This window comes from Balaenoptera physalus, assembly GCF_965194825.1.
Source record: "Balaenoptera physalus genome assembly, chromosome: 7".
Lineage (NCBI taxonomy): Eukaryota > Metazoa > Chordata > Mammalia > Artiodactyla > Balaenopteridae > Balaenoptera > Balaenoptera physalus.
Window position 1 is genome coordinate 62,901,532 of NC_138886.1, and position 27,759 is coordinate 62,929,290.

Here is a 27,759-nt window from a genome sequence, read left to right on the forward strand (position 1 = left end):
AACAGGATTTGACCTAGAGAATGTTTACACGTGATGGCTGTAGCCTCAAGCTCATTTGTAAGCAAGGAAACTCATCAAACTGTACTACACATCTGCAGAGTAGAAATTTTTCTCTCTCGAGAATTTTATTTATTCATTGTAGAATAAATATTAAGTATTTACTATGTAAAAGGCACCTTTGTGATGGTCACTTTTAGATCTGTTTAGAGAAAGTACCCAACGATTACTTATATTTTACACTTAATGCAAAATACCTTACATTTTTCTTTAATTACTTTGTGTGTCTCTATATCTTGCCTCCCCAAATGCATAATAGCTTCTTTAAAGGCAGTATTTATGCCTTACACTTCCCTGTTTTTCACAAAATCACCTGCCTCTCATCTGGGTCCATAATCAGGATTCAAAAAATTCCTATTAGACTGGATTTGATTCTACTCAGCGTGAACATGAAAATACACCATAGTAATACACAGTAGTATATCCGAGCAGATTTAGGGAAGTCATCTTTTCTATTATATATGAGATTCGTTCTAGAAAGAGCATGTTTTAGAGTAACTGCAGCCTATGATAAGATGCTTACACACACATTTTGAATATATATGCTTGAATATCTCGTTTCTACAAATGCTAGAAAAATTTCAAGTTAACATTTGGTGGTTTACCTAAGATCAACTCTACAAAAAATATTCCAACTACCTATGCATAATTTTCTCTAGGTTATTTAGTCCCTACTATGTGTCAGATCCTCAAATACATGTTAGTTTTAACCCTGTGTGATACAAATTATCTTCTCCGCTGTGCCCATGAAGAAATGGAGGGTAAGGGATATTAAACAACTTGCTCAAAGTCACAGTAGCAAGTTGCAATCCAGTACTTGAAACCACCCCTCCCTATTTTTAAACACCAAGTAGGTGGAAGACAGAAATAGTTCTTACCGCCTGGATTGATTCCAACTGCTGTATGTTGCATTTTGAAGTTCACTTTCTTCCCCCTCTCCTTCTTCTCGCTCTGGTAGCTCTGGAATGTCTCTGTTAAAGAGTTACACAGTGAGTACTCCCAAATCCTAGTAAAGCCATGCAAGGTTATCTTATATGTACTTTATTGTTGGTTTGGCTAAAAATGCAGAACTGCATTATATTTTCACCATACTTAACTAATAAGTAGATAATAATTTACATTAAGGGGAAAAATAAAACCTGTATTTTATTTTACATAAAATAAAAACCATACATTACAATCAATCTACTATAACTGAGTCTGGAGATATAGCTGAACACAAAGAATCTTGTCTAGTCTGTCTCTTTCCTAATGAAACATGGACGAAGAAAGGAAAGGCATGAAAATAAAGGGAAAATGCTAGAATTTTAAAGAAAACTATTCAACAAGTTATTTCTTAAATGATTACCGTGCGCAAGAAAGTAGAAGCACCATGTGGGTTATAAGCTTGCAAAGCCCTGATCGATCCCTGGCCTGAAAGAGCTTATCATCAAGTACACCAGGAATGTAGCATCTCTGCTTCCTCAGCATGGACCAATGCTTTCCCTTCAACTTTTGAAGACAGATGGAAAATGCTTATGGTCCGGCTCAGCCCATCCAAAGGAGCCAGACACAGAATTCTCCTTACAGGAAGCAATTTACAGTACGCTTGTGTTCAAGGTCAGTTTTCAATTTCTGTAGGAATTCAGATTTTGCCAAATGCCAGGCATACAGCAAAATGTGTCCAATCTGTTAACTGACTATAAATAAAACCGTAAAATAATAACCTTGTCAAGAAACATTTTGTTTTCCCAAAGGAACACTTTGCATCAATAAATGGCATTGTAAGGGCCATAGAGAATGGTTAAATCAATTATGGTGTGGCCTTACGCTGTTAGTAAAAAATGGATTTCTAAAGAAATATGCCCACATGTTCTTTTGAAAATAGTGAAGGCTTTAAAAACTCTAATTCAATAAATGTTTGCAGTTGATTTTTATAGAAATTGAAAAAATCTCAAGACAGTATACGTTCAGATTATATCCATTCTCCCCTGACAGGAATACTGAATTTGATTCTACTCAGCATGAACATGAAAATACACCTTAGTGATACACAGTAGTATATCCGAGCAGATATAATTCTGTCAAATTATATCATCTTCAGACTTTGAGATCAGAAGTCAGCTAATCCAATAATCAGACTGTGTTTGAATGTGTTTCCCAACATTTCTGCCAAACAATTTGTCCAGGCTCTCCCTGAACGTCTCATTCTTTCTCTGACCTGAATGTTAGATTTTTGTTTTTCATCTGTTAAAAGGAAATCCACCTGCCTGTGGTTCCTACCCATCGGTTGTGTGACTGAATTCCCCTTCTGTGTAAACTGAGGAAGGAGACTCTGAATGAGGCTGGGGTCCCCAGAGCCTAAGCCCGACAGCGGGACACGATGGTTGAGAACGGATCCAAAGAAGGATTTTCAAAACAATGTTAAGAAGCTGACTGGGAACTAGTCTGAGTGAAGCTCAATCCGTTAAGATGCAAGGCAGATAAAAGGCCTAACCCTCTGGAAACACCACTGGAGAGAATATGATAGGAAAAGCAGGTAAGGAACATAGACAGGAATGAGAACTTTGAAAGAGTACCTAAAATATTCAGTCCTTACCCCTAAAGCCCCAGCTGGGGGAGCTGCTCAGACACAAGCACACACATTACATCACATGCTCCTGCCTTTTGAGCTATAAGATGATGAATATCCTGAGTCTTCTGATACAAAAACCCCATTCCCTTCAAATGATTCTCCAATCTCGAATCATTTCACTAACCCAGATATGCTCCTGTAAATGTGCTGATTGTTCTTTATCCATCTTAGGCTGGGGTTTACGGGCCTTGGGTCATGTGCTCCAAACAGCAGAATGGCCCGGTTCTTCTCCCCAGCACTCACTCAGCCAAGAATGAATTTTGCACTCGTGTTTGCTATTGAATATCAACGAAATTTCTGTCGACTGTAATAACTAACTCTCTTTCATGTGCATTAAGGTGCCAGAAATTGGCACAAAGTCACACAGTGAAGGAGCAGAGGTGAGACTTGAATTGAGGCCATCCTATTACAAAACCTGAACTCTCCACCTCCATGCTATGCTGCCCCATATATTTTACTGGGCTCGTGCAGTTCTTTTTTGGATCCAGTGGTTAAGAACGTGGAGCCTGACTGCATGCATCTAACCTTGACTCTGCCACTTATTAGCCATGAGACTTGGGCAAGTAACTTAACCTCTCCGGTGCAGATTCCTCCCGTGTAGGACGAAGGCCATTTTGTTTTGAGCACCCTTACATTAACAGCAAATATACTTTTTCTGCAGGGAAGCAGCTAGTCACAGCATTGTACAATTCAGGCCCTTCTCCTTTCTGTGCTGGGAGGGAAGCACAGTGTTGAGAGTGGCTCTTTCGCTCTAATAGTAAATTTTTGAGTGCTTTTAAGGCCTCAGAACTTGGTAAGAATACCATGTTATCTTGGCATATTCTTTAATTAAGCCATCTGAAATGATATTTCAGAGGACACTGCAATTACTGCTTTTAACCATTTTAACAGGAAGTACCAGGTAGCTGTACTCAATTCATGCCATTAACCCCGAGATGGAAATTCTAGACAGGAGTATGGCTGAGTTTTGTACAGGGTGGAATGAATACTCCTTTTCCCATAAAATTCAAGAGGCCCTAAGGGCCATGACATTCTTTGCTTTTATTAAACACATAACACACCTTTCCTTCCCTGACACTTTCTGGATAGCTGCAGCCATGTGAAATTTGTAGAGGAAAGAGCAATGTGATATCGTGACGCCTGCAAACTCACTGGACACCAGGGTGCCCTGGGTATGTTAGAACTTTTGTGAGCAAACCTCAGAATGTTTGCAAAGCCATTTTTCTCTACAGCATGCTTAAAGAGAAATCTGTTACTCAGTTGCTAATGTAACTGAAAAAACACAGGCCCACAGCTGGAAGTGTAAAGCGGTGCATTCTTCCCGGAAAAGCAGTAAGACGTTATTTCTCTCCCTGTGCTGAACTCAGCAGCAGCATCAAAACCTAGTTTCTGCCTTTCCTAATGGGGGGGTGGGGGGGACTACTTTTCCTGTATTATTTAAAGGTTCTTAATACACTGCGTATCAAAAGGCTTTAAAAAGCCATATACACTATTTCCTAACATGCATATATACAAAGACGTTCAACTCAACGTTCTCCAAAAGAGTAAAAACATAACTATTGAAAATGTTTCTGAATCTGTATGTACGTTAATAAAGAAATAAATAAAATTTCTGAAAATGTTTGTTTATGAAAGAGGAAAAGTGATACAATACCATACAAATTGTAGGTTCCAGGGAGTTAATGAATTCATACTCGTATCTGGGGTAAATTCCCAAAACTCAGTATGTTGAAAGTGCTATATTGAGTGGTACAACTAAAGATGTTTTAATTTCTTGATTGGATTTTTCACAGTTTTTTCCAAATTTTCCACCATATATGATCACTCCTTAAGTAATATGGGGGAAAGGGGTGAATATTTTTTAAAATCTTGAAAGAGAGAAAAGGAATTCAGTCTTTTTCATTTCTACTACTCTCTGACTCTGGATTCAAAACTCTTCTTTATAACCTGCTGTATCATTCATTCACTGTTGCAGATTTACAGTTTCACCTACCTGCCAGTGTAGGAAGAAAAAATATCCAGTGCCATTATTCCTCCAGATTGTTGTCCCAAACTTATTTTGAACTCTTCTAAATGTTCTGCAGGCACATAAGTAATTCTGGAACAAGACACAATCCATGAAAGCAAAGGGAAGCAAAGTTTTGCCTGTTAGGGGAATCTTCCAAAATATAAAATAAAATTATATTGTCCCTTCACCTCTACTTTTTCACACAACTCATTTGAATTGGCTTAACTCAGTAGAGAATCCAAACTTCAAAAGGATAAAGTATCCTATAGGCAAGAATAACAACAGAAATTAAAATTTTAAACACTGCTGATAAACTATGTGTTTACCAAGAATCATATGGGGGAGGAAAACAGCATAATATCTATTTCCAGATGAGAAGACTAACAGGAATTTTTTGAAATTAAAGAGATCTATAAATTCTTAGAAAAATAATTGTCAGTAATAACATTATTTTGTCCAAAGATTTTTGGGTTCCTTAGCAGAAACAAATTAGGTGAGCTCTATTACAACATTGGCTATACCAAATTACTTTACATTCTCCCATAATACACAATTAATTTTGGACATTAACAAGCATTATCAATAATCATATCCTAGCTTTATTAAATTATTAACTCTCAAGTCTGAAGTTAAACCATTATAAGTTTATGGAAAGACTCTGTTACTAATTTGTAGCAACTTCTTATATGTTCATTTTGGGTTCAGAGAAAAGCCTACTGTGTACACTTGAATGGTCTCTTACTAATTCAACAAGTGCTGGCTGAATGCCTATAATGTGGAAGGCACAGAGTAAGATGCTTATTACAGCTATAACGCTTAGAAACTGACATTTGAAAATTTAAATTTACTGCTGTCCTATCAGGCTACACAACTGATTGACTTGTTTAAGTAGTCTGTTCCGAGATCCTCAAATTAATGAATAGTAAGGCAAGAGAAAGAATGCATTTGAAGTTGGTTCAGCATATTTGTGCAAAGAAACAAAAGTATGTATCAAAACTCAAAGACTATTAAAAAAGTCTTCACAAAAATCATGAAGACTATTAAACTGGCTAACCATAGCTTACCCATGAAGACAATAAGTATCAAAACCTTAGCACTAAAGGGCAAAGAAAAAGGATTGTCTTTCATGTTATAATAAAATAAGAATTATACCAATGGCATAATTTATTGAGTGAGGAAGACATATAATTTCAGACATACGGGTGATTTCCATAAAAAGCATTCACTCTGTGAGGTCGCTTAGGTTTAGAGTCAGAGGACACAGTTCTGCTGCTTCTCCAGAGTGTTCTGGTAGGGTAAATCACCACCGGTGAATCTCCATATCCTCAATCACAAAAAGGATGCCACTCTTTATGAGGCTATTGTAAGCCAAGAAGCACAATACAAACATAACACAGTGCTCTAACAGAGCGCCAGCCAGCCTGGCCACACCTGATCATTCTGGCATAAGCCGAAGACCCTTACGACACTTTGTGACACTTTTACCTCAAGGATCAAACTGAAGTAAAAAACACAGTTTCAGTGGATTTAGGACTAGGCTGGGTGAGAGAGATGCATTTTAATTCTGGCGCTACTTTATGTATTCATCTATAAAAACACCTTCTCTATAGTGTTACAAAAGTATACTGAATAGCAAATTTGCATTTATCCCTTCAAAAATAATGAGTCAAAAATGTTTAACACATTAGGTTGGGGAAGAAGACTGACTGCCTTTACACAAAGAAAAATAAAACATAAAACCTGAAAAGCCTATTCAAGAAAACTGGTATTATTTCTGAAGGTTCAGTAAAGTTAAAACTCATATAAATAATACCTTAAGAAAAAAAGCCAGGAAGAGGTGAGGAGAAAAAGCTAGAACACAATAGGCAAAATAAGAATAATCAGTTAAAAGTATTTAATTTTTTAAGCGGTTTGAGAAGGAAAAGCTGTTTCTATCCCAAACGCTGTTGAAAATGAATTCTCCTCTGTATTTATTCAAAGGTGTTTACCCTTTACCAAAAGGTGGGGGAGGAAGAGCTTTACAAATATTTTTCTGATATTTTAGAGCAGTGAGAAAGAGGAAAGAAAGCAGTTTTCATAAATATTTAGCCCAACACAGACAGCAAGGCCATCAGAACAAGCATCCCACAATGCATTAGCCCATGCAGAACAATTATAATACATGCCTGGTCACACGGCCACACAAAACCTCCAGACACCAACCAAGAACACCAAACTACATTATGAACTGCATAAACACACTGAAACTGCTTATTTGAGAGTTGTATTAAAAATTCTTAAAGGCAAACTAACCTTAGGTTACACGTGGAGTGGAAGAAAAAGAATAGCATTAGTGATGCTGAAATGTGACACAGCTATTAATCCAGAGGTTGCGTCTGCATATGCAGACAGGATCACTCCCTGAAAAAAGAGCTGGAAAGCTTAGTAGTAGGAAAGTATGATTTTCAAATGAGTTCATAATCACCAGTACAATGTGAAAATGTAACCATCGCATAGCTGTTGGAAGTATGTTCTTACATAAAGGAGAAAAAAAAAAAAGCCAAAATGTATATACACTGAATCTCTATCTGGGTCTATCGCCACACTGGGATGCTGCAAAAGCATGAAGAGGTTTCACAGACAAGTTGTAACACGCAGCCATAATGAGCTTTTGAATCGCCAATACTCACACATAAAAGGGGGCTCGATCGTCAGCAGGTGCTGCAGAGAATCTAGAATGTGAAGCATACACCGCGGCATCTTTTTACAATGGTGTTAACACACGTCAATGTCTTGTGCTGAATGTGAGATGCATGCACATGTAGTTAAAAGTGGGTGCTCCCGGTTGTTTTTTCCCCTTCCCACCTCCCTCCTATCTACACCTCCCCCAGAAAAGCATCTGCTCTTTACTGGTGTCTATAGCACTGATTATTAACAAGCATAGAAAAATGTAACCGCAATCAATCTTTTATTCCTTGATCAGGAATTCATCCCACACTTTAGGTTAAGGCAGGTGAATTCTGATTCAGCTCGGTAATTATCTGGCAGATGTTACAAGCAGCTGCCGCTAAGTGCAAAACCCTGGCTATTATTACAGAAATATAAGCACTCCTGGCAAGGTGGAGTGGGAAGTGAGACAGAATGCATTCTGGTGAGGCTTCACATCTGGTTTTCCATAGAAAATAATGAAACCTGGAACTTACACTGGCTGTTCCTGAACTGTTGAAACTCAAATTATCTACCCAGGCACGCACGAACACGCATACACAAAGTTCCTAGTCATCTCTCGTAAGCGGCAAAAAAGAAGCCAGTGTGTTGTCTCAATGAGCAATGCTTTTCCTAAAACCAATCAGTTATGTAACTGAACAAATTAGAGTCCTTTTTTTTAAGTCCCTGCAATACATTCCTCCACCATCAGCCCAGATTAAGCTAGCTTCCTAACAAGAAATCAAGAGGAAGAGACATGGATGGAGCCTAGATTAAAGCAATGACCACAACACTTAACTGGCACTTAACATTGTGGTTCCACGCAGAGTAATGGAAGGACGAGCCTTTCCATTTGGAAGGATTAACCACAGAGTTTTCAAGGTAATTTTAAACCTTCTGCTTCACGAAGGCAAGCGATGGGGAGGAGAAATGGCCAAAAACACTTCATGCAAAATGCATGGAACACAATGCTCAGCCCTGTTCAGTCTAAATCGCTGCTTTACCACTTGACACAATTTTTCTGAAAAAGAATTCTATGATTCTCATTTCTTTTTATCATTTACCCAATGAGTCAAAACTACAGCCATCCGAATCACACCCTTAATAGGATACCTGAGGAGAAATCAATGTAATTTGTGGGTGTGTTTGTGAGTGTGTGTATGCACGCATGTGAGCATGTGAGGAGACTGATTGACTGATTTCCAGAGGAGGGAAGGTCGTAGGATTTTTCTTATTTTCTCTTTTCAATGTAAGATACTACCTTACATTTTGCTTCCTGGAATCCTAAAGCAATTTTTTATGAAACTAGCTCTCTAGATACTCTTCACAGTCTTAATAAAGCTGCTGAATGCATAAGTGGGTAAATCCTGGTGCTAAATCAGAGGGTGGGAAAACAAACAAGAAAACAAATCAAAACAAACACCCCCCCCCCAAAAAAAAACACAAAACAGGAAAGGAGAAAAAGGCTTTGTGGCCTGAAAATGTACCTGACACCTTTTCTAGAGTTGACTAGGTACATGACTTACACTAAATCAATGTCACAATGATCTAATTTTTGGGCCACTTTTTAAGTTCTGCAGTACATTAGAACGGCGAGGTAAGGTTAAAACCAAGCACCAATCCTAGTGCTCAGTGCCAAAAAGTGGACAGGAGACCTGCATCAGGGCTCACGACATAAGACGTGCATTATCACACAATAAATCAAATGACCAGTTACGAGGCCATCTGTATTTTATAGTACCTCAAAACTACATAAGCTAAAACCCCGGCAGTAAAGAGTCTCCATGTAGATCCTTATCGTTCATCTTTGAAGCAAAATGAAGGGACACTAGCCTGCAAGTGGTGAGGAAAGCACTTAATGTTTCTCTTTTTATTTATTGTAGAGGCACTGACATTTTTAATGATCTTCGCTTGTACTTGCATGATTAATAAGATAATTACGGAACCGTCACATGATCTGATGATCTGTTTCATTATAAAATAAAATCAAAAAGGCAGGCAAAAATATGAAAGCCCCTGAGTGAAATTCTGCCCTAAAAATAAAACTTCCTTTTTATAAGACAGCAGAATGCACTCTAAACAGCATATATTTTTCTGCTTTTTATTGACAGAAAAATGAGAAACAGGTTGTAAATACAGTTTTCTTACCTAAGCTCTACTGATATGTATTTTGCAGAAGAAGAATACAGAATGCAGTCAGTAAGATAATATTAATACAAAAAAGTCTCCCATACTAGTATTCATCACATCAATTTAAAGTAAACAATCTTTCCTTGAACTCTTATTTTACTATTTTATCCCTTATATGCAAATATTCAATTATTAATGCTAGAGAAAAAAAGGAACGCTTTTACATTGTTGAGGTGTGCCAATAAAGTTATGAACTGATTTTTATGCTGGCTCAAGAAATGTCTAGTGACTTAAAAAACAAACCACATATATGACATGCTTTTAGTACATTATGGGATGATGAGACACTTAAACACTTCCTGACAAAATAGCCTATATGACCTACCGTCAGACTGTATCAACATTTTGGTGAATTCTCTTATATCATGAGGCAGTTCAACAAAGGATAAATTATGGGTCAGACTGACACTGTTCTATATGATCTTTACCATGCCTGGCCCTTAAAGAACTGGCTGACTTGGAGGATTCATACAGATCATGAGGTAGCGCACAATTTGCTCTACTGAGGCCAATCCAAACTTCTTTGTAAGTTCCTAAGAGTGGACTGTCCTGCTCTATGAAAGAGATTTCATATCTCTCACATCTAAGATTTTTGCAGAAGTCACTGGAGAATTAAAAATAAAAATAGAAGGCAACATTGTTTTGAAGTATAGCTGTCCCTAGGTATCTGCAGGGGATTGGTTCCAGGTGCCCCCATGGACACCAAAATCCATGGATGCTCAAGTCCCTTACATATAAAATGGCAGAATACAGTTGGCCCTCTATACCCACGGTTCAATCAACCTCAGATGGAAATTTTGATCCAAGGTTGGCTGCCCCTGAGGATGTAAAACCCAGAGGGAGCCAACTGTGCATTTACTGAAAAAGATCCGTGTATATTTGGACCTGTGCAGTTCAAACCTGTGCTGTTCAAGGGTCAACTGTATTTCAGTATTGTTAGTATTAAGAAGTTACTGATTGTAGATTTAATGTCCTAAAGACTACAATCAATACAATCAATAACTTCTCAGGAATAGTCAAATTCTTCAGTGATTTATATTAAATAAATATATAATAATTTTTGTATATCAAACAGAAGTATGTACTGAGAAAAAAATTCTGATTAATGAATTGCAATTCCTGAATTTCCCAAGCCAAAACAGGACCCAAATGATACTTACTTTATGTCTGGCCCAATGAGAGAATGTCTTCTCAACATGGCTCGTGCCTGGGTATTCGTTAAACTGATAGTAGATTCTTCATTAATAGACAAGATGCAGTCCCCAACAGCAATCCGACCATCTCGACTAATGGCACCTCCATGAATAATGCTTCGAACAATCATCCCCAAGCCATCTTTATTAGCACTTACTGTCATTCCTATGGTAAAGGAGGGATACACATTAAATGCATGACTTTCATGGTCTCCCAAGGCAACAGAAACAAAAGCAAAAATAAACAAATAGGACCTAATCAAATTTATAAGCTTTTGCACAGCAAAGGAAACCATAAACAAAACTAAAACACAACGGACTGGGAGAAAATATTTGCAAATGATGCGATCGACAAGGGCTTTATTTCCAAAATATACAAATAGCTCATACAACTCAATAACAAACAAACCACCCCATCAAAAAATGGGCAGAAGACGTAAATAGACACTTGTCCAAAGACATACAGATGGCCAACAGGCACATGAAAAGATGCTCATCAACATCACTAATTATTAGAGAAATGCAAATCAAAACTACAATGAGGCACCACTTCACACCGGTCACAGAATGGCCATCATTAAAAAGTCTACAGATAACAAATGCTGGAGAGGGTGTGGAGAAAAGGAAACCCTCCTACACTGTTGGTGGGAATGTAAATTGGTACAGCCACTATGGAAAACAGTATGGAGGTTCCTCAAGAAGCAAAAATAGAATTGCCGTATGATCCAGCAATACCACTCCTGGGCATATATCTGGAAAAAAAACTATAATTCAAAAAGATACATACACCCCATTTACAATACACAGCGGCACCATTTACAATAGCCAAGACATGAAAACAACCTAAATATCCATTGACAGATGAATGGACAAAGATGTGGTGTGTATACACACACACACACACACACACACACGCACAATGGAATATTACTCACACATATAAAAGAACAAAATAATGCCAATTGCAGCAACATGGGTGGACCTAGAGCCTATCATACTAAGTGAAGTAAGTCAGACAAAGAAAGACAAATATACCATATGATATCACTTACATGTGGAGTCTAAAATATGACAAACTTATTTATAAAACAGAAACAGACTCACAGGGAGAACAGACTTGTGGTTGCCAAGGGAGAGGCGGGGTAGGGGAGGGATGGATTGGGAGTATGGGATTAGCAAATGTAAACTATTGTATATACGTATAACTGAATCACTTTACTGCACACCAGAAACTAACACTGTAATCAACTATACTTCAATAAAATTAATTTTTTTTATAAAGCATGACTTTCAAATTCATTTTAATTGAATTTAATAATCCCTGCGGATTCATAGATAAAAGAATAGGAGTAACTTTTTCAGCAGTAAAAAAAAAACAATCAAAAGGAAAGCATTAGTTTCTAACAAAAATATTTTTTAAGTAAATTTAGAAATGTTTGTGAAATTATACCTAAAGACACTCCATGTTAAATACATTAGAGATGAAACAGGGTCTACACTATGGAGTGAATGTAGCTTAGGCTATGTGATGTGTCGCCACTTACACAGAAAGCTCTCTCAGGGAGAACATTTTAACAGTATCAAATCAATTTTATAATAATAGTTCAACTCTTACATATATGAAGAGCAGGACTATAAATGGAAAATAAGTTCTCTAAGAAACTCTCTGATATTACCTGATTTCTAGATCATTTGTTCATTTGGTGTATATTTACTATATGTTTACTATGTGCTAAGTACTATGCTGGTAGCTTGATATAAAAAAGCATAACAGAATTCCTAACATCAAGAAGCTTGTATTCAAGTCTTATCCGCAGTGCCTATCACAGTGCCTGAACATACAGTAGTCAGTTGAATTAAACTGATGTGAACATTAATCTATTACCACTTTATTTCCAAATATGAACTTCAATGAGCTCCAGATTTGGATATTTGTTTGCCCTCTTGACATGGTCCCTGAATGATTCATAGGAAATACAACCTCAGTAAGTATAAAATTGAATTCCCTAGTCTCCATCTCCCCTTATTTCTCCATTTGTCCTCCCCTTTTTGGTAATGGTACTACCATACTGCTCTCCATTACTCAAAGCAGAAATGTTGGAGTTGTTCTGGATTCCTACCTCTCTCTCACTCCCTATATTTAATCCATCACCAAGTTCCACCATTTCTATCCCCAAAACTTATCTTGAATTCATTCACCTTTCTCCACATCCACACTAAACCTAGACCAAGCCAGCACTTCTCCTGCCTCATTTTTTGAACCAGCCTCATTACTGGGCTCCTGGCTTCCAAAGTTGTCCCTGCCAATGCATTCTTCTCATAGCAGACAGAGCAACCATTCAAAAAAGACAGATCACATCACATCACTCCCTTTGCTAACAATCCTTTAACAGTTTCCTATTGTGCAAATATACAACCTATCTACATGGCCCTGTCTATATGGAGCTCCTGGCCTGGCCCTCCCGACATGCACCCTTCCTTTGGGCTATGCCCTCCTTGCCCCACCCCCCCACCGTGTTCCAGCAACATGGCCTTCTTTCAGAAATATACCTAGTCTCCCTTTTCAGAGTCTTTGCCTGACACCCTCTTTCTGCAGCTCTTGCACAGCTAACAACTTCTCATTCTTCAATATCAATTCCTCAGAAAAATATTCTCAACAAACCCATCTGAATTAATGCTCCTTTCTCCCCCTACCCTCACTCTATTCCTTCAAAAATATAAGACCTATTGAAATTTAAAACTTTACATAAAATAATATAAATTCACTTAAAACCAAGTACTAAAAGTTCCTTCCAAAACAAGATTATATAATTAAACAATATAAGGAGAGCTATAACTCTCTTATTAAAACTTTGAGAGAAGTCAATAATCCGTTTTTAGTTTTTTATAATTTTTTAAAAGAAAGAAATTCTCTCTGAATATTAACTTTAACTATACCAAATTAGACATGATATTTCAAATATGTTTTAAACAATGATCCTGACTACAATATGTTTCCAGCCTGATAACTTCATGCCTCGATTTGGGCCATCCAGGCTCCTAGTTACCATTTTCTGATAGGAATGAACCATTAATCAAATGTAGTTAAAAGATTCTGTTGAGATTCACACAAACGATTTTTAAGTGCATTGTTATTAAGGAGCTTACCATAAACCAAAAAACAAGTTCAGACGCTGCTTCATCCAAGGTGGGTTTCATACGAGCAAAGAGGCTGGCTCTGAAACGTTTCCATAGGTCCTCTGGTTTGCCCTGATGCTGCCATCTTTCCCACCAACACCCACCAGACAACTGTACTATAGTAAAATCAAAACGTATGACTACAAAACACAACTTAACTCAGTGGCCCATCCTGGGAATCTAAGCCATCATCTTATTCTCATTGGCACCATGCATTCTGCAATAGAGCAAGCCACAGACATGCGACAAGTCTTCACGAGCTATGGTCAACATGACCTCTAAATTAATTCTTAACAGCATATTTAACTCATGACTCTACCAGTTATTAAGGCTGTCAGGTCATGTCAACCACATAAACAAAGAGGTTGACATCAGTTAGCTCAGCTTATACTTTCCTTTCACTAAATGATCATCTTCGGGCTTCAATAACTTCGAGGTAATATCCACTGACTAGATTTTGGCTGTAACTCATAAGATCTCTCAATTTTTTCCTAAAAGAGGTATAGTAGGATAGCCCAAACCATGTACTGTAGAACCAAAAAACTGGTTCCAAATTTGAGTTCCAGCACTTCTAATCAGTGTGGCTTTGGGCAACTGACTTAACCTCACAATGGCCTGCATTTTACTCATCTGTAATATGGGGATAATGTCCACTTTTAGGGTTGTTTAAAGAATTTTTTGAGAAAAGCACAACGTAGTGTTCCTTTCAAAGTGCTCAGTAAAGTACAAAAGAAAACTCACAGAATATATTTAAAGACATCTCCAATCCAAAGCTACATTGCTTTCTAATGCCTTAATGCAAATCATAATTTAGCTTCAAAATGAAGCTTGTTATTACAGCAATGCCACTGCAGCTCTGAGTGACTCAAGGACTCACGTGCCTTGTATGGTGTGTGAAAACCAGAGACAGACTCAGGTTTGAGTCCTGGTTCCAGAGAAATTCCTGAGTCTATGTTTCTGTACCTCATCAGCAAAGAAAAGGTAACACCTTCCTTTCCTTCTTACTTTTTTACCTTCAAGACCTAGTACAACATAATTAGCCAATGTACCACAGACCTATCAAAAATAATCAAGATTAAATTTTTCAAAGGTCACTATATGCATATGTACATAACTGTGTATATGTGCATATAACATCCCCCCACTAAATTTAACAAAGTTTAAAAAACCCAGGTTATTCTTAAAATCACAGCAAATGGATGATGACAGCTTTTACAGAAGCCTATCATTTATTAATAATTTCTTCTGATTGTAACTAGGAAAGAAACAAATTACCCAGAAAGTGAAAACTGCAAACAACTTCACATAAAGAAGAGACCTATTCTATGAAAATGTGTTCAGTGATAGACCCTTTCATGACACACTCTCCTACCAGCACAAAACCAGTCTCTACTAGATATTCTAAAATACTACCACACTTTTTGTTACTTCAAGTTGTAAAGGCAACACCTTCCTACATTAAAAGCTTAAATGAATGCTTTAATTAAATTGTTTTGATGTTCTACTGAGATTTTTAAAATAGGCCTTTTTCATTATTCCTTTACATCTAGTTACTCTGGGCATTGTAGAAATCTGAATATTGAAATCTCCTGTTAAATGAGATAAGAGAGAAATATTCTCGCTCTGGCATACAGAATTTGCACTCCAAGATGCCATGAACTCCACTGGGTCCCAGGAAATCAAACAGCTAAGGACAAAGCCCTATAAGCATTTGGGTATGTACATTATTCAAATAATGGAAACTAAGCAGAAAAGTAAAACTAAAAGATATATGTTACATATATATGTTAACACTTTTATATTACAGTGAGGTTGGTAAACTAATGGTGTTATAATTTCACACAAGTAAGTGGTTTAGTCTCACAAAGCAAATTAAAGAGTTCTTTTATATTTTAATGTTAAAATCAAACTATTGAGGTATAAATGGATTACCGGATATGAAACCAAGGACACTTCATCTTTTACTCTTTTTTTCCCCAAAAATCCTAATCATTTTGGTATATTTTTAAAAATCAAAACTCAATGGCTACAGTAGAAGCAACCGAAGTTTCCAACGACAGATGAGTGGATAAATGAAATTTGGCGTAAAACACACACACACACACACACACAGGAATATTATTCAGCCTTTTATTAATAAGGAAGGAAATTCTGACACGTTACAACATGGATGAACCTTGAAGACATTACGAAATAAGCCAGTCACAAAGGGACAAATACCATATGATTCCATTTACATAAGGTACCTAGAGTAGTCAAAATTTATAGAGACAGAGAGGAGAATGGGGAGGATGCCAGGAGCTAGGGGAGAGGAGGGAATGGGGAGTTAGTGATTAATGGGTATAGAGTTTCACTCAGGGAAGATGAAATTCTGGAGATGGATGGTGGTGATGGTTGCACAACAATGTGATGTACTTAATGCCACAGAAACATACACTTAAAAATGGTTAAAGTGATCAAGTGCATGTTATGTATTTTGTACTACACTAAAAAAAGGATATATCCTGATGTCATAACAGAAAAAACAAAAAAATCCATATGACTGTCTCAACAGATGAAAGAAAAGATTTCACAAAATTCAACATTCTCTCAGCAAACTAAGAACTGGTGAGCAATCCACAGGGTCAGACTGTAAAATCAGATGTACTCCAACCCCGGCTCTTACAGCAGCCTCCCAGCTGCTTCCGATCTAATTCATCCACCTGTGCCAGAATGATCGTAAAACACAAATCTGGTCACGTCACCCCTCTGCCCTTAGCTCCCACTGGCGCTTAAGGCAGGGGGGTGTCCTGAGGCAGGTCCTGTGTCCTGCACACGCAGAACTCGCCCGGCAGCTGTCTCCCACCTACCATTCCTTCAGCTTCAACTCTTACTTTGCCCTCCATTATGCCACACTTCACCCACACCAAACAAACTTCAGTGGCGTTTCACAGTTCTCTGCCTTGGCTCTTCCGACTTTCCCAATGCCTCAACGAGGTGGTAGAAATCTCCTTTTTCAAGGACTAAATCAAACATCTACTCTTCTTTGAAACCTTTCTAGAAACTCCTCCACACTCAGAGAGCAGGGATCAACTATTCCTTCATTTAAGGCTTCAATGTTCTCTGCATGAGGGTCTCTCACAGCAGGTATGATATTTTAATGCATTGAGGATTTTAGAAGTCAGTTAGTCTACTCTCCTAACCTCATACTCCTTGAGGAAAATGATTATATAATGGTGTCTATGCATAGTAGCCAGAATACAGAAAATAATTAATGTTTGAGAGTTGAGTAAATAAATACACTAGAATACGATTTCTCATATGGGCTCTGCAAAATTTCTGTCTTACGAGTTAATAAAAAAAAACAGCCAATGACATGTGAGAAATGCTGCATCCTGTAACCTTTTCTTAGAGATCCACAATGCACATTTGACTCTCAAAGCTACTGAGTGATGAAAACAGAAACACCTGTCTCCTTAAGTTTATCACATTCCAAACCTTGAAACTTGGAACCCATTTAATAACTCCTATTAACAGCCTACAAAACTAGTATTGTAAGCAACATGCTTTCAGAAACACTGCATTAGTAGATGAGATATGTCTGACATGTTTAGGTATCTATAGTACATATCCCATAATTAATGAATTAGAGAAAGTTCTGTAGCTTAAGTTATATATTATTCTGTTAAATGTAATATATAAGAAACAGTAAAGCTAATTAAGTAGAAATTCTCTGCTATAAGTCTCCATGTAGCTGCTGTTGGTAGCGCCCAGCTGCCAGCAAATGGAACAAAATCTAGAAGGAGGCAGAGACCGGAATCCCAGTCACCAGCTAAGCACTGCTGGGCTTCTCTGCCAAGTCCAGAATTTAACAAGTAAACTAAACCCCACCACAGACACCAATGTAAAGGGTGCTGGCTGGCTACATCCTAGAAGGAGGAAAAAGCTCTCTGAAGCACAGCTAACCAGAGAGTCTTGAGCTCTAATCAGACCTCCAGGGAAGCTGATTTATGGCCCTACTGATCAGCACCGAGCGCTAAAGACAGAGCTGAGCCATGTCACTGCTTAACTCAAAAGAAGAACAAATGTGATCTGCCTGGGTATAATTTTAGCTACTGTAATTAGGATTTTATTTCTACAGCGAGTCTTCTTTGCCCAATTCAGGAGATTTGGGATTATTAACCAGCCACAACCCTGTATGGGTAAAAGAGGACACAAAAGTCCTGCCACCTGGGAAGGACTATTGAATAACTGCACTTAAAGTTTGGTGGTTGCACACCTCCTGTCTTTCTAGTCTTTATTTCAGCAAATGAAAGAAATTAAATACTAACTGACTTGTGCATAACTGGTAGCATTCAAAGAAACTAATAATTTCCTTTTCCAAAGAATTTAGAATTCCAAATCGCTGACTTTTCATTTTCTAAGAATGCCTTTTCTGATTTGCTGTATCATAAACACTTCGTATATCTTTTACTTGAATGGAAATGAGGCTCATGACTACTTGTAAATAACTAGGAGAGTGAGAGTTATAAGCTAGTCTGAATTAAACAAACCTGTTAACCATTTCAGATAAAAATAATGAGTACATAAAAAGAATAACCATAAAAACTAGGGGAGGGACCTCCCTGGTGGTGCAGTGGTTAGCAATCTGCCTGCCAATGCAGGGGACATGAGTTTCAGCCCTGGTCCAGGAAGATCCCACATGCCTTGGAGCAACTAAGCCCATGCGCCACAACTACTGAGCCTGTGCTCTAGAGTCCGCGAGTCACAACTACTGAGACCGCATGCCACAACTACTGAAGCCCGCGCACCTAGAGCCCGTGCTCCGCAACAAGAGGAGCCACCACAATGAGAAGCCCGCGTACCGCAACGAAGAGTATCCCCCGCTCGTTGCAACTAGAAAAAGTCCGTGCACAGCAACAAAGACCCAACACAGCCAAAAATAAATAAATACATTTTTTTTAAATGCTTAAAAAAAAACCTATGTGAAATTTTACAACATCTATTATCTTATCTACACTCAAAAACATTGAAACTATGTTCAATATTTCCTCTTGGCCAGGGGTTTGGGAGGAAAGGTGTATGTGGAAAATAAGAAACTTACCCAGGCTAGAATTGCCTTTTGCTATCGTAATAGTCCTCTCGAAAGATTCTCTGGATATAGTTTGGAGCATGACACACTCAGCAGCAGAGGCCAGGGACCCCTGTTGAATTAAGAACTTGGAGCCCTGTCAGAAAATAAAAATAAGTCACGTGGAAAGGAAAACTAGACTTTGGAGTATGATTTCAACATCACCCATGTTCTCTAACTGGTTATGCTTTATTCAGCAAGAACCTACAAACAAAACAAGTTCATAGGTTGTCTTCTGAAAATCTCAGTATCAGGAAAGTGCTGGCTCCAGATGAGCCAGAATAATCTAACCCTTCACGGTCCCCAACCTCATCATCATACACAAACCATCTCTTTAGAATGTTACCTTTCCAGCTGAATCAGTCAGCACAGGAGAACTCAGTTCTACACTTGATATAACTTCATTTGGTCGGTGAGGTTCAGTCCACACTCTTGTGTTGTCACATTCGTATTGCTGTTCAATAGCATTGGCAGGTGTATAATCATTTATGGTAAAGCCAGAAGCAGTCCCCATGCTCAAGTCCACTGAAGGCGGACTCTCGTCCCGTTTTTGCAGGAGATTCTGGGCATATAGCTCCTCCAAGGACATATGCAAGTCAAGTACTGGATCTGAGGAATTTTCAGTAACATCCTGATGATTAAAGAACAAAAAATAAAAAATATGCATCAATGCATTTCCTAAGATCTTAATGAACAACTATTTAGTGAAAAACAAACACAACATAATTTTTAATTACTCAAGAAGTATTAGCAATCATAGATTCTTTGCTTAGCTGATATTCCGCACATGTTTATTTTTATAAATGATTTTGAATACATTTCCTGTAAATCATACATCCCATACTGAGTCATATTATTATATTAGTACTTAAGATCACTAAGACATAATATTCTGTTCTACTCACAAATAAAATTATTCAGAGTTCAATATATATAGGAAAGTAAATATGTATTTCTAAATCTCATTTAAAAAGTATTTCATATCCAATCTGTCTGAAAGTTTCTATTCATTATAAAATTCAGAAGAGTATGACATTAATTGATTTCAACTTATAAGAACCTCCAAGAAAAACACTGTTTGGATAGGGATTTGTAGGTATTTATGTAGTTGAAAAGGAAGTCACATAATTCATACTTTTATAGGGAAATTTTTCTCAAATATTATGCAAGCTGTAGCAGAAGGAATAGTACTAAGAAATGGTGTCATAAGACGTAGGTTCTAATCCAGACTCTCTTATTAACAATCTATATATCACAGAACCTCTCTTGGCTTTATGTTACATAATTTCTAAAATTCCCTGAAACTCTAAAATTCTACAGATCTACATAAACACATGTATCTACTTACAACCCATATATTGCATCACTTATGTGCTTTGGACAAGCAGTGCTCCTCCATGAACTGCTGTTGAATAAGTGTATTAATTGTTCCTTCAATCCTTTTACTGATGTTTTTAAAGTATAAAATTAGGGTATGAATACATTCTCATCAAAAAAGATTCAGGCCATACAGAGGTATATTATGTATGCATACAGAGCACAGTATGAAAGTCTTCCCTTACGGCTCATTCATCCAGTTCTTTCCTCAGTAGAAATAAGGCACTGGCATCAGTTGGGTGTTTATTCATCAAATTTTTTATGTATCTGTCTAATACATATGTACAAGCACAGATGCACACATTCACATGCACATATACATGTTCATTTTTAAAATCTAAACTATATACTAAGGAGTATATTTCTACTTGCTTTTATGAAGTATCTTTAATATCTTAACATGAGAGATTTCCTTGTCAGTAAATATGTTGTCATGGACATATTCTGAATATAAAGTCATTGTGATATATACTGCAAGTATTTTCCAAGCTTGTCACTTGTCTTTTTTTAAAAATAAGTTTATTTATTTATTTATTTTTGGCTGCGTTGGGTCTTTGTTGCTGCGCGCGGGCTTTTTTATAGTTGTGGTGAGCGGGGGCTACTCTTCGTTGCGATGCGCAGGCTTCTCATTGCAGTGGCTTCTCTCATTGCGGAGCACAGGCTCTAGGTGCGCAGGCTTCAGTAGTTGTGGCACGTGGGCTCAGTAGCTGTGGCTCGTGGGCTCTAGAGCGCAGGCTCAGTATCTGTGGCACACAGGCTTAGTTGCTCCAAGGCATGTGGGATCTTCCTGGACCAGGGCTCGAACTTGTGTCCCCTGCACTGGCAAGTGGACTCCTAACCACTGCGCCACCAGGGAAGTCCTTGTCACTTGTCTTTTAAGTTTGTATATGTTATATACCTATACATGCTGAAGTTAAATTCTTTATGTGATCAAGAATTCTTGGGCTTCCCTGGTGGCGCAGTGATTGAGAATCTGCCTGCCAACGCAGGGGACACGGGTTCGAGCCCTGGTCTGGGAAGATCCCACATGCCGCGGAGCAACTAGGCCCGTGAGCCACAACTACTGAGCCTGCGTGTCTGGAGCCTGTGCTCCGCAACAAGAGAGGCCACGACAGTGAGAGGCCTGCGCACCGCGATGAAGAGTGGCCCCCGCTTGCCACAACTAGGGAAAGCCCTCGCACAGAAATGAAGACCCAACACAGCCATAAATAAATAAATTAATTAAAAAAAAAATTCTTTACGTAATTTTTAATGAAATTCTTTATGTAATCAAATTTGTCAATATTTTTATGCTTCTAGGTTTTATATATTGCTTAATAACTCCTTCCTCGGCACAAAGTAAATGAAATGCTTTGTAGTATTTTTCTCCAATTTTATAAATGGTTAGTTGGCAGATTCAGTATTAACCCATCTAGAATTTATTTCAGGGTGTGGTGTGAAATATGGGTCTCCTTCATTTTTTTTCCAAGTTGGTAATCAATGGCTCCAACACAGTTTATTACACTCCTCTTGTTCAATCAAGTTTTCGTCTCTCTGGAAATATCAAATATTCCTGGTATAAAGCACTGAGGCAAGTAGGAATACCATACAAGCAAATACCATCTTTAAAATCCTCAGGAACAAAAGGATAGAAAGTATCATCCTCCACACTCCTAGAACGTAAATAACAACCTGTTGGCTCATTCAACCAACTTTATTTTAGTCTTATGAAAAAAACCAAAAAACACAACAACGTACTTACTAGAGAATTGGTTAGCTTCTGTATTACTAAATTAATTATAATAATAATTATCAGTAAATCATCCCTACCACTTCTCAAATAAAGATGACAATCAAAACTACTTTTCATCACAAAAAGAGGTCAAGCTGCCCTTGTTAGCTGGGGTTTACTAAGAATCATGTAACAGAAATCTCCATGAATTATTCATGAAGGAGTTAACACCAGCACATAGAAAAGAAAGAGCTAATCAACATAGCAGACAACATACGCCTACTTCAGAAACATTTCTAGTTGCTGAACAACCGAGTTTTATTTTTAAAAGTCTCATGGATCTAGAAGAAAAGCAGTTCTTCCCTCATAAGATGTCCAAAAATAACTACGGTTTCCCAGTGCAACTTGGTATCTAAACTGAAGTCTTTCAAAATTCCATATTAATAGATGCCTCCCCTTGACACATTCTTTTTCTTAGGAAAAATGGGGGAAAGGTTAAATTAAAATGCCAATTATATTTGAAAGTAGCTCTTTTTTTTCTTTTTTTACATGTAATGCATATAATGTTATACTTGGGCACATTATTTACCCACAGAATATGTTTACATAGATGAGCTAAATACTTAAGCATTCACTGGACACAACCTGCTTTTTTTCAATAATAACTCTATCACAGAAGTCCTTCTATACTTTTAAAAATATATCATAAGCACAGCTGCTCCAACTTAAATTGTTCTCCCACTCTTTCTGAGATAAGGTACCATTCCTTTATTATCTGTATTCTTACCCTACTGAGGGAAAAGGCAACATCTTTCATACCTTTGCGAGCTTGCAGTTTTGTCACTAAGACTTGCACAATCACTCTCATCATCTTGACTAGAATGATGTAATTAGTTTTTGATACTAACCCTTTCTCCAAAAAATAAAAATTAAAAAATGATATCAACATTTTAAACTTAAATGTGAAGGCAGCAATATTTTATGCTACATTACAACACTAAGCGGAGATTTGTTCCTCTAAATATGTAGATTTTTTAAAAAAATCATGGAATCCATTAGTTTTGTTTGGGGTGCAAGGCGTGAAGAGGGGTTTCTATCGTAACAAACATGAAGTTCAACCTGCACTAAAGCAACAGCATTACCTAGATGGTCCAATATTCAGCAATGCAGGACATGCACCAAACTGGTAATCATTTCATCCCTGGAGCAAGAGTGTGAACGTGGGTGTACTAGGGAGTGTCGGGCATGGGCGTGTGGATAAGAAGAGGAGATTCATTACATAGCTATTGAATCTTTATTGATTGTACTTTTAAGCCAAAATAGGGAAAAATCAATGAAAGCATCTTCTTCCCCAAAACTATACTGAGCTTTTAAACGAAAGTCTACAAGCATTTAGTTAAGTTTCTAAAACAATTATTTCTGCATTCTATTATGTCTTGGGGTGACAAAGAAAGGGGGACAAAAAAATTAATCGAAAAGTTAAAACCTAGAACCATGAGAAAACCCACTGGCTTCTTGCCTTTAAAATCCACATTTCAGTGACCTGATTCTATTAATCCAAATACCATGGAAGTGGCCATATTTTTCAGATTCTTGAGTAATGGTTGCTTCCCTTAAGTCCTTCAATGATAATTAATCAAATTAAGCAAATACAACTCCTTTAAAAAAAAAAAAAAAGCAGAATGGTCCCCCAAATGGGAGAATTTTGTGCAAAGGATGTCTACCGTATGCCTACAGCCCTATGCCGTCTAAGCAGCTGTCCTGGCCCAGGCTCTACACTGAGGGGGAAGACCTCCCTCCATGACGAGTCCCTGCTCTGGGTGATCAGCTCTTGGAGCTTCCAGTGGCATACCTAGCAAAGGTCCAAAGGCTTCTCATCAAGGTAAAGGAGAGAGGTAAAATTATTTGTGCATTTCCAGCCACCATTTAAGGCTATGAGATTATTACATAATTAGCAAAGTCAAAAGCCTGAGGAATCACTGAGATCCTCACACTCTATTTTATCCTTCTTTCAAATCTGTATGGAAGCTTCTTTGTTTTTAAGTATCATACATGGTATGATTTTATCAATTAAAGAATTCCAAAGTAAGCTCACTTTTCTTTAAGAAAAATGGTCTACTCTATATTCAGTAACAAATTGCCATTCTTTTTAAAATAAATTTAGTGCAAAGTAATAGGAAGATGAATGAATCATCTAAGTTTTTCAATTTTCCAGTAAAATATCTAGGTACTAAAAAAAATGCCATAAAACAAATACAAAAACAAACAAGCCAAAAAAAAATGTTGCAGAGATTTACCATGATACAAACAGTCCTACTTTCTAAGAAAACTGAAAGCACACAGGAGTTTCACAATGTGTTTTAAAACACCCTCATTAATATATTCTTTGTTGTTTTGTAGTTTAAATATTTCAGTTGACTGACTAGAAAAAGATGGCGGAAGAGTAAGACGCGGAGATCACCTTCCTTCCCACAGATACATTAGAAATACATCTACACGTGGAACTGCTCCTACAGAACACCCACTGAACACTGGCAGAAAACGTCAGACCTCCCAAAAGACGCCCTCAGGCGACCTACATGCAGAGGCGGGTCCAAATCCAAAGCTGAACCCCGGGAGCTGTGCGAACAAAGAAGAGAAAGGGAAATCTCTCCCAGCAGCCTCAGAAGCAGCGGATTAAAACTCCACAAACAACTTGATGTGCCTGCATCTGTTGAACACCTGAATAGACAACGAATCATCCCAAATTCAGGAGGTGGACTTTGGGAGCAGCATAAATTAATTTTTCCCCTTTTCCATTTTTTGTGAGTGTATATGTATATGCTTCTGGGTGAGATTTTGTCTGTATATCTTTGCTTTATAATAGCTTTATTTTACTTCACTATATTTTATCCTCTTTCTTTCTTTCTTCCTTTCTTCCTTTCTTTCTATTTTTTCTCCCTTTTACTCTGAGCCACGTGGATGAAAGGCTCTTGGTGCTCCAGCCAGGCATCAGGGCTGTGCCTCTGAGGTGGGAGAGCCAACTTCAGGACACTGGTCCACAAGAGACCTCCCAGCTCCATGTAATACCAAACGGCAAAAATCTCTCAGAGATCTCCATCTCAACATCAAGACCCAGCTTCACTCAATGACCAGCAAGCTACAGTGCTGGACACCCTATGTCAAACAACTAGCAAGACAGGAACACAGCCCCATCCATTAGCAGAGAGGCTGCCTAAAATCATAATAAGGCCACAGACACCCCAAAATACACCACCAGACGTGGACGTGCCCACCAGAAAGACAAGATCCAATCTCATCCACCAGAACACAGGCACTAGTTCCCTCCACCAGGAAGCTTACACAACCCACTGAACCAACCTTAGCCACTGGGGACAGATACCAAAAACAACGGGAACTACGAACCTGCAGCCAGTGAAAAGGAGACCCCAAACACAGTAAGATAAGCAAAGTGAGACGACAGAAAAACACACAGCAGATGAAGGAGCAGGGTCAAAACACACCAGACCTAACAAATGAAGAGGAAATAGGTAGTCTACCTGAAAAAGAATTCAGAATAATGATAGTAAGGATGATCCAAAATCTTGGAAATAGAATAGACAAAATGCAAGAAACATTTAACAAGGACGTAGAAGAACTAAAGAGGAACCAAGCAACGATGAAAAACACAATAAATGAAATTAAAAATACTCTAGATGGGATCAATAGCAGAATAACTGAGGCAGAAGAACGGATAAGTGACCTGGAAGATAAAATGGTGGAAATAATTACTGCAGAGCAGGATAAAGAAAAAAGAATGAAAAGAACTGAGGACAGTCTCAGAGACCTCTGGGACAACATTAAACGCACCAACATTCGAATTATAGGGGTCCCAGAAGAAGAAGAGAAAAAGAAAGGGACTGAGAAAATATTTGAAGAGATTATAGTTGAAAACTTCCCTAATATGGGAAAGGAAATAGTTAATCAAGTCCTGGAAGCACAGAGAGTCCCATACAGGATAAATCCAAGGAGAAACACGCCAAGACACAAATTAATCAAACTGTCAAAAATTAAATATAAAGAAAACATATTGAAAGCAGCAAGGGAAAAACAACAAATAACACACAAGGGAATCCCCATAAGGTTAACAGCTGATCTTTCAGCAGAAACTCTGCAAGCCAGAAGGGAGTGGCAGGATATACTTAAACTGATGAAGGAGAAAAACCTACAACCAAGATTACTCTACCCAGCAAGGATCTCATTCAGATTTGATGGAGAAATTAAAACCTTTACAGACAAGCAAAAGCTGAGAGAGTTCAGCACCACCAAACCAGCTTTACAACAAATGCTAAAGGAACTTCTCTAGGCAAGAAACACAAGAGAAGGAAAACACCTACAATAACAAACACAAAACATTTAAGAAAATGGGAATAGGAACATACATATCGATAATTACCTTAAATGTAAATGGATTAAATGCTCCCACCAAAAGACACAGACTGGCTGAATGGATACAAAAACAAGACCCATATATATGCTGTCTACAAGAGACCCACTTCAGACCTAGAGACACATACAGACTGAAAGTGAGGGGATGGAAAAAGATATTCCATGCAAATGGAAATCAAAAGAAAGCTGGAGTAGCAATTCTCGTATCAGACAAAATAGACTTTAAAATAAAGACTATTACAAGGGACAAAGAAGGACACTATATAATGATCAAGGGATCGATCAAAGAGGAAGGTATAACAATTGTAAATATCTATGCACCCAACATAGGAGCACCTCAATACATAAGGCAAATACTAACAGCCATAAAAGGGGATATCGACAGCAACACAATCATAGTAGGGGACTTTAACACCCCACTTTCACCAATGGACAGATCTTCCAAAATGAAAATAAATAAAGAAACACAAGCTTTAAATGATACATTAAACAAGATGGACTTAATTGATATTTATAGGACATTCCACCCAAAAACAACAGAATACACATTTTTCTCAAGTGCTCATGGAACATTCTCCAGGATAGATCATATCTTGGGTCACAAATCAAGCCTTGGTAAATTTAAGAAAATTGAAATCGTATCAAGTATCTTTTCCGACCACAACGCTATGAGACTAGATATCAATTACAGGAAAAGATCTGTAAAAAATACAAATACATGGAGGCTACACAATACACTACTTAACAACGAAGTGATCACTGAAGAAATCAAAGGGGAAATCAAAAAATACCTAGAAACAAATGACAATGGAGACACGACGACCCAAAACCTATGGGACGCAGCAAAAGCAGTGCTAAGAGGGAAGTTTATAGCAATACAAGCCTACCTCAAGAAACAGGAAACATCTCGAATAAACAACCTAACCTGGCACCTCAAGCAATTAGAGAAAGAAGAACAAAAAACCCCAAAGCTAGCAGAAGGAAAGAAATCATAAAGATCAGATCAGAAATAAATGAAAAATAAATGAAGGAAACAATAGCAAAGATCAATAAAACTAAAAGCTGGTTCTTTAAGAAGATAAACAAAATTGATAAACCATTAGCCAGACTCATTAAGAGAAAAAGGGAGAAGACTCAAATCAATAGAATTAGAAATGAAAAAGGAGAAGTAACCACTGACACTGCAGAAATAAAAACGATCATGAGAGA

The 27,759-nt window shown here is 37.7% G+C and overlaps 1 protein-coding gene across 19 annotated transcripts in view; it reads right to left on the reverse strand.

Annotated features, from left to right (window-relative positions):
- MPDZ (multiple PDZ domain crumbs cell polarity complex component) overlaps positions 1-27,759 on the reverse strand; it is a 355,494-nt gene that overhangs the window by 43,513 nt on the left and 284,222 nt on the right. For 12 of the 19 annotated variants that reach the window (XM_082470785.1, XM_082470784.1, XM_082470776.1 and 9 more), the window contains 6 exons: positions 19,381-19,665; positions 19,008-19,131; positions 10,715-10,913; positions 7,349-7,390; positions 4,665-4,769; positions 936-1,028 (listed from right to left, as the gene is read on the reverse strand). In XM_082470785.1, coding sequence (XP_082326911.1) covers positions 936-1,028; positions 4,665-4,769; positions 7,349-7,390; positions 10,715-10,913; positions 19,008-19,131; positions 19,381-19,665 — 848 coding nt within the window. The remainder of the gene's footprint in view (positions 1-935; positions 1,029-4,664; positions 4,770-7,348; positions 7,391-10,714; positions 10,914-19,007; positions 19,132-19,380; positions 19,666-27,759) is intronic. The other 7 variants (XM_082470787.1, XM_082470788.1, XM_082470777.1 and 4 more) reach the window with 1 other exon arrangement.